At 38.5% G+C, this 8,806-nt stretch overlaps 1 protein-coding gene across 1 annotated transcript; it reads right to left on the minus strand.

The window, feature by feature from the left end:
• Window positions 1-1,045: 1,045 nt before the first annotated feature.
• On the minus strand, window positions 1,046-7,673 carry muc13b (mucin 13b, cell surface associated). Its single transcript, XM_041029450.1, has 12 exons — window positions 7,542-7,673; window positions 4,718-5,506; window positions 4,442-4,564; window positions 3,642-3,751; window positions 3,481-3,539; window positions 3,196-3,362; window positions 2,829-2,957; window positions 2,668-2,713; window positions 2,527-2,564; window positions 2,030-2,117; window positions 1,469-1,736; window positions 1,046-1,234 (listed from the first exon to the last, which is right to left on the minus strand). The coding sequence occupies exons 1-12, from the start codon at window positions 7,588-7,590 to the stop codon at window positions 1,046-1,048; spliced, it is 2,055 nt and encodes a 684-aa protein (XP_040885384.1). The 5' UTR covers window positions 7,591-7,673.
• Between the last annotated feature and the right edge of the window lie 1,133 nt (window positions 7,674-8,806).

Below are 8,806 nucleotides of genomic sequence, written 5' to 3' on the forward strand. Positions count from 1 at the left end.
AAATTCAGTGATTTACAAACTATTGTTTTGCTAATCAAAATGTATTCGGTTTGTCTATTTCTTTAAAATATGTCCCCTCTTTTTGACCATGTGTCATTAAAAGATAAACTTGTAGTTAATTGATTGACATGAGTCACCTAAATCCTGTGGACTGTTTTTGAAAGTGTTTAACTTATTTTAACTTTTGCTCCCTCTGGTGGTAGCACCAAGAAAAGACACTGTGGTTGGGTATAAAGCAGCAGCAGGGAATTATAACACTTCCCTTAATGCATCCTCTCATGCGTGTAAATCAAATATTTCCAGAGTATCAAGACTGATAGTGTTATTATTTTTTTCAGTGAAAGAATCCATGAAATTAAAAATAATATGATATTATGAGTAACAACGAAAAACTATTACATTACATGGTATTACATGGTTTCTAAATATTGCTATTGTATTCATACTGAATAACAACTTGGTATCAATCAGTCATGAAAGAGGCACAACACAAACAAAATATACTCTCAGTTATACAAAACAGAACATCAAACATTAACATAGAAAACATTTTACACAGATTATACTGAAATATGTAGAGGGACCCAACAGGCCCTGATTTGGAGGAAGAATTCATTTAGTTTCATTTAGAACAAAAAGAAACTCGTCTCATTCACAAAAACATGGCATTTCAGACATCAACTAGTCTATTACTTGCAAATTCATTAACGAGATATCAAAGAGATCCCTATTTCAGAGGACCAACTTCTGGCTCAATGCTGCTTAGTAGTTCTATATTAAGTTATTAATATTATAACTGACTGACAATAAAAATATTGAGAAACCTACAATAATATGTATTACTGCACATTTATTCAGCCATTGCACAAGATCTACGTAACCACTGTGCTTTTGTTAATATGACTCTTACCATACAGTAATGGGATATTAATGGTATATTATATTATATATGGTATTACGATTATATGTTTTCGACAAACCTTTAACAAGCTTTTGATCTGGGTAAATGTCACTGTAGGATAAACTGTCACTGTAGCGCCCCTCATTAGTTCATCCACCTTTCATTGTCATGCGTGTAATAAGGGTTGGTCTTGCCCTGGTTCTGAGCATACGGGTTGATCTGAGGTCGATTCTGGGCGTATGGGTTGTTCTGGGGTCGTGTTTGAGAGTAGAGGCTGCTCTGAGGTCGAGACTGAGTGTATGGGCTCATGTCGTCTTGGTCGTCGTCCAGCTGCTATAATGGGAAAAAAAAAATCTTCATGAGCAAACTGCAAAATTGAGCAGATGCGTCCCTGCTTTTCTCTTCTTTCACTCTGCTGAATGTTTTCATTATTTTGGCTCTCTCTGTTCCATGAACTAAACCTCTTAAGGGAAATTGCCTTTAAATTTTAAACTATGTTAATTTACCCACACTAACTTCCCACATTGCTACTCTTCATACATCAAACACACACAGAGGCATGCTCACCGGATTCCTGCCCACGGGGATCAGGTTTTGCCGGCTGTTGCTTGGAGTCATCTCCAGGTTGGTCCTGCTGTCCCAGCTACTGGTGGCCGTGGCCCGTGGGATTCTGGGCACCCCAGCACCACCTAAGGCCAACCCATTAAATGAGGGTGCCTGGCTGTTGACTGAGCTGCTGTTACCGTTAACCAATGGTGACTTGGCAGGAGGGTGACTGACATAAGGCTTCCCAGTGTCTGCATTTTTTTTCTTCTTGGATATCTTCTTTGAGGGTCTAACAAGATAAAAGAAAAGCATTTCTTACTTTCTACTGTTATTATTACATTACTGTATCACAGTTCATATTTACTATTTGTAAATGGATTTTGCTTTTAGTCAAATTATTCACAAAATGTGTTTATGTCTAAGATAAAACTATGAATGAAAACACCAAGCCACTTCTTCACAATAAAAGAGGTTAATAATTAATGTGCCTGGTTGCATAAAGGTTAGCGTGTAATGCCAAAGATATAGCAGAGGCAATAGTGAATGATTGGAAGGGGGTGAATGAATAAAAAGGAAGCTCACTTGAGTGCCAGTACAATCAGAAGGATGACTGCGATGATCAGCAGGATCCCGGACACAGAGCCAACAATTACCAGCACAAGATGCCATGCTAACAAAACACAATGGCAAGGACATTAATGACAACTTTTCAATGAAACCATGTTACTATTATTATTATTATTATTGTTGTTGATATTATTATTATTGTATAGGTGCCTCCTAAAAAAAGCAAAACAAAGTTGTGGTAATAATGAGCCAATTTTACATATCTGTTTTGCAGATATTTGCAGGGGTCATGAAAAAAAGTTGCAGCCCTCAGTCCTAAAATTTCACTGTGTCTCCCAAGGCACACTTTACTTGCTTTGTACTGATAAAGTGGCACAACTGACTTTGTATGTGCATTGGCCCACAATTTTGTATCATTATTTTTAGATGATCGAAAATCATTCCAAATCAAAAGGTTGTCAGTTTGTTGTTGTTGTTGTTGTTGTTTTAGCCTACACATACTGTATACTCACGTTCACTGCAGTTCAAACCAGAATAACCATATGGACAGCTGAAAGACAAGAACAATGGTTCATTTCACAATTTCCTTTACACCAAACCTTTCTACAAACACAGGTAATAGTAGATAGTCAGGGAGGGATGGAGGCACTTACTCGACACATCTGAGAGAGTCCTGTGCTTGTGTCCCACTGGGACAAGCTGCAAAAGAAGGAAATGTTGACGTAACTGGAGTAGTTTTTTATTTTGTTAAGCTACGATTATCACACAACCCACACACACGTTATCCCTCTCCCATACCAGTAAATGCCCTTACCAATGCATATTCTGTCACTGAAGTCCGTGTTGATGTAGTTTTTCGTGCAGGTACACTTATAAGATCCATTTTCTGATGTGCACTCTGTAGTTGTCTTATCACAGGGATTCTTATCACACAGTTCTGTGTCTTTAAAGGAAGGAAACACAAGAAGATGTGCATAGTTCTGCATTTCACAGCTCTATCTGTGAAATCTGTGACCCAAAGTTGTTTGATAGGACAAAAAAACCCCAAACATTTGTAATTTGTCAAATGTGTTCTATCTGCAAACAAAGAAATCTGTCTTGTTTGAATATTATGAAGTACATCTCACCATCAAACAAGACAAAGATCAGACATCTATACTAGATTTGTGTAATAAACTTACTTTGGAAAGTTGCATCACGCAGTAGACAAGAGTCACATTTACTGGCATTAACCATTTTGTTCTTAACTTCGTCTGTTGTGATGTTAGAATTTGTGTTGAAGATGATCTCTACAGATGCAGTGACCCCGTTTGATGACCTTGACCCAACTTTGCTCTGTCCAGTTGGCCTATATGGACAAAAATCACATTTACTGATTATATTCTGCAAGTGCAATAGTTGCTGTGAGTGTACTGAAGTATGGTTCTAGATAGATAAACAAATAGCTTTGTCATTCTGACACTTACTTGAGTTCCAGCACTGTAGTATTAGAGTAACCATCAGATGGATCAAAAACAGTTAACAGCTGTGTTGTAGAAAGAAAATACCATGTTGTTGGAATTCAAGCTTAGTTTTTACAAAAATATTAACAAAGCCAAATAAAAGGAGGAGATAACTGGATGCTTACCATAGCAGTAATATTCTGGAGAGCTTCTTCAAATTCTGGGGATGTCTTGTCACTCATATTGTTTTCATATTCTAAACGAGGGAGGTCTAGTTGTCCAGGGAAAACTTTGGCTAAAATGGTAAAATATCATCTTGAGAAAGGTGTACATACTTTCCTGTCATAACCATTTATTTGAAAGTACAGTTCCACAAACTCAGAAATGGGCATATTTGCTTTCCTGCCGGGAGTTAGACGAGAACATAGATTGTTCTCGCAAGTCTGGAGGTTAAATATGAAATAACAGCCTGCAGCCTTTTAGCTTAGCATTAAGAATGGAAACCAGCCTGAGAGCTCCTCTGGCTGCCTCACACCAATGACAAGACTTCGGGAAGTCACTGCTCTTGTTTCAAGATGTCCTGGACATAACTCCCAGAAAAGACACAACTTTGAGTCTTTATGCTAAGCTAACCATCTCTCCGTTTCAGGTTCATATTAACTGGAAAAAAAAATCAATGTTGAATTGAGCTTCACATCTCACTCTTAGTAGAACTGTAACTTTGAATGTTTCATAAAACTATCAATGTAGCACCGGTCTTCTACAGGTGACCATAATTTTGACTTATACTGCCAGACCTCAATGAAACTGAGCTAATTACAAAATTAATTAGGTAATATTTCTCCTGTGTAACTTGCTCTGCCTAAATCACACAGAGGACAAAGGATATACACAGACCTAAACTTTGGCATTATAATAAATTTTCATTAAGCACTTTTTCAAGGATTTATAATATCATAGTGGTGGTATGCAACCAAATATTTACCATTCTCACAGCTTTTGCTGACATAATTGTAGTTATCACCAGCCAAGCACAAGCATACAAAGGTTTCTTTGGCTCGAACGTCACAGGTGCTCCCCTGGCCGCATGGGTTTGGATTACAGGGACCTTTAAAGTTAAAGAAACACACACACACACACACACACAAACACACACAGACACACACCAGTGTAAGCATTTAAAGTATTATGTGAACACCTAAAACCAATGAATACTAGGATGCAGAGGAAATCAGCTGGCATTTGGATTAACCAAGCAAACCTGGTGCTGTTGTTGAAGAAGGTACCAGGGTTGTGGATGAACCAACCGAACCTGGTGCTATTGAAGAAGGTACCAGGGTTGTGGATGAACCAACCAAAGCTGTTGTTGTTGAAGAAGGTACTGGGGTTGTGGATGAACCAACCGAAGCTGTTGTTGTTGTAGAAGGTGCCGGGGTTGTGGATGAACCAACCGAAGCTGTTGTTGTTGAAGAAGGTACCGAGGTTGTGGATGAACCAACCGAAGCTGTTGTTGTTGAAGAAGGTGCCGGGGTTGTGGATGAACCAACCGAAGCTGTTGTTGTTGTAGAAGGTGCAGGGGTTGTGGATGAACCAACCAAAGCTGTTGTTGTTGAAGAAGGTACCGGGGTTGTGGATGAACCAACCAAAGCTGTTGTTGTTGTAGAAGGTGCCGGGGTTGTGGATGAACCAACCGAAGCTGTTGTTGTTGAAGAAGGTACCGGGGTTGTGGATGAACCAACCGAAACTGTTGTTGTTGTTGAAGGTGCTGGGGTTGTGGATGAACCAACTGAAACTGTTGTTGTTGTTGAAGAAGGTGCCGGGGTTGTGGATGAACCAACTGAAACTGCTGTTGTTGTTGAAGAAGGTGCCGGGGTTGTGGATGACCCAACCAAAGCTGTTGTTGTTGTAGAAGGTACCAGGGTTGTGGATGAACCAACCGAAGCTGTAGTTGTTGTTGTTGTAGAAGGAACCGGGGTTGTGGATGAATCAACTGAAGCTGTAGTTGTTGTTGTTGGAGAAGGTGCCGTGTTTGTGGATGAACCAGCCAAAACTGTTGTTATTGTGAATGGATCAAGCACAATTAAATTAGAAAACAAAGAAAATCAGCTCTACTAAAAAGTTTCTTGACATCTGTCAAGATTATCAATGAAATACAGGAAAAGATTTACTGATTTACTGCTTTTAAAAAATGAGGGTGATTTTTCCAATTCAGTCACACTGATAATTTAATAAGATAATTAAGTTTTCTTATTTCCATCAAATTATTAACAAAAGTCAATTCCACTCATATCGTGATTAAATGATATGCCGTGATAGAATTAATACTAATCAATCTATACAGCTTTATGACACAGCAGAATGATTTATGGGTTTACAGGCAGTGGCTTTCCTTTGTCTGAAGATAAAAAAGGACTAATCATAGCAATGAAGATTAAAGCTTAAAGGGTGAACTAGGTGTGGCCCAGCCACATTTTATACTGACAACCTGAAGAGTCCAGCTGCTCACTGTGTAAAAGTTCATCACAAGTTTATTTTGGCAGCACATGAAACCAAAGAATAACCAATCCATTAGTTTCATTGTGATTAAAGTCATTATCATAATCTTTAGGTTATTAGATTAGATTATTATTAGAACTGTCTTCAGTCTAAAAACAATATCCTAGACACAGTTGCACTGTAGTATGAACAGGGATGTCCTGCGCTTTGCTTCAGCCTCTTCTCCTTCCTAACCAGGAGCTTCTCTGTCTTTCTGCGTTGTGCTCTGATTACAGAAGTGGGATCAGGTGCGTGCGTCTCAAGTGGCAAACTGCTAGTCATGTCCGACCTTGTCTGCTTTAAATACCAGACTCCCCCGAGTCGCCTGGTTATAGAATCAGCTACACAATTAGTCTTGTTCCAGCCTTTTGAATCTCTTTTCTCGTTTGATGTTTCCTGCTCAGCTCTGGGCTCTCTCGGCCAATTCCCCTGCCTTGCCCTGCTCAGCTCCCCTACTCTGCATCAGACTCCAGTTGCCAGCCTCAAGTTTTTCCCTAGTTCCACCCCGCCTGGCCTCTCCTCCTCTTTCGGCCACAAGGACTCTGCTCCCTTGTCCTCCACAAATCACGTCAGTTTGTTGATAAATTAATCCTTGCTCCAGTTCCTAGCCTCCATTTCTGTGTTCTGTACTTGGGTTCTCTGAACTAACCCTGTAAACAAGGGACTTCTAAGTGAGAAATTCAGAAGCAGTTTATTAATGAGTGTCAAAAAGAGAACTATGAATCTATGAATCACATCCAAACTACGTATAAAGGATTTCTTGAGCAATATACCACATTCATCTGGAAGATCTTAATGAAATACATATTGTTGTGTATTGCTTGTATTTGCTTTTTATGTAGGACTTCCTTGATCGGAATAGCTTTCCGAAGGAAGGCAGGGTAACAACAGGGTCATAAGGAAAGGTCAGACTGTCAGCCTCACTACTCAAATATTTGCATTCACTTATATGTGATCCAAAACCAACCCGGACACACACACACACACACACACACAAATGGTTGTGAGGCTAAGCTCGCAATTATAAAAAAAAATCATGTCTTTATTGTAACTATTGCTTGGTAAATAACTCAATACCTGGATTTTGAATTTGTTTGGAAAACAAAAGTTTAAAAAAAAAAGTGGAAAAAAGAAAGAAACATTCATTAAACTGGTTTTAAAAATGGTCATTAAATTTCAGCAAGCAAAAAACAGAGGACAGCAATGCAAAAAAATATATTGGGAACTAACTTCAGTTACTGTGACTGAGAAAGAGAAGAGGATGGTTGGATTTAGACTTTTTGCCAATGAATTGTTTGCCATTGATGGATTTCCATTTCCAACTATCAAGCGAATCACTGGATCAAGACTGAATAAGCCATAAAATGGCTCATGTCTACTACTTATTAAAAGCTTTAAGCCACAATTTGGATTTCTTCTCAGTTATAAAGTTTACCTGATAATTTCATTTACGATCATCTGACCATAGATCTATCAGAGACTAACAACTTACAAAGATTTTAAAAATGTTTACAATTTAAAGTTAACATTAAAAAAATCGGGAAACTTACCAAGACAGGCTAGCCAAGCGAAAGACAGGAGTTTGAATTTTCCAGCCATTGGAAAAGAACTTCAGGACAAAACTTCACCACAAGAAACAGAGAAAAGAAGCCAGTGAGGGTTATGAGTGGAAGAGGTTTTAGTGCCCTAAAACCTTAGATGATGATGGCTCAGGTGTCCTTCACTGGCAGTTTTAATCATTAGCCACTCCCCTGGGGGCGGCACTGTCTGTTAAAGTACATTCCCCACCCAGAAAAGAAGACTCAGGGGCCCACTTTCCATGTCTTCATGCTATGTATTTATCTCTCAGTCATTCATGACATATCTGTCTCTTTTCAATGGCCAGAAAGTGTGTCACTGATTGACTTTATGCAAATATCATCTGCACGAAATCCAAAGAAAAGAAGAGCTGACCGTACTGCTTGTTTGACAAATGATCTCAGGGAAGCGCAGCATGAAATTATCAGATAACACTCAACAACACTCAGAGCTTCCCAAATGACTAGGGTAGAAAAACTGACTGAAATTTAATCGGATAAACAATACATTAGTTTTTCGCATTGATTAAAACATGCAGTAAATTTCTGTTGTTTCTCTTTCACTTTTTATATTTATCTTTTTGCTTACAAATGTATAAATACCAACAAAATGCATGGTTTAAAATTCTAAACCTCATTAATAACAATGTTCAGCCGCTTCTAGGATAAATAGCATGGCTTCTTATGTTCATCTCAGCCTCAGACTTTATAAGTTACTGATAGAAGCAGTAATGAAATTAAGGAACAAAAACGACATTCTTTGCCAGTCTTTTTATGAATTTATGGCAGCTCCACCAGCCGTCATTTAATCCTTAGACAGGTTCTACAAACATGATTTCTTCGCAGGGCTAGTTAAAACATGCTGCTGTACACACAACACAACAGAAGAAGTCATGTTCATGAGGCTTAATGTCAGTACAAACAAAAAATTGATTCACCCCACTTACAACAACGTTATCAGAAACTAGGCGGCCAATAAAACGGGGTGGGATGAAGGACAAGGTGACCTTTGATTCAAAGACGTCATAAGATATGAGATAATAGAATCTTGGTGTTGAAAGTTGAGCAGGTAAAGAGAGAAAGAAGACATAACATTAGATTGTTGTGTTTTAAAGTCACTTTAAAGTCTTGAGAAAGCCTTGAGGGTTTTTTTTTTATTCTTTTAAAGTTTAATGAGAACTAAGCTATCATCCCTCCACCACTCAAACATTGTATCATCATCCAAGTTGACTTTGAAC

Source organism: Toxotes jaculatrix, chromosome 21 (genome assembly GCF_017976425.1).
Source record: "Toxotes jaculatrix isolate fToxJac2 chromosome 21, fToxJac2.pri, whole genome shotgun sequence".
NCBI classification, from domain to species: Eukaryota; Metazoa; Chordata; class Actinopteri; family Toxotidae; genus Toxotes; species Toxotes jaculatrix.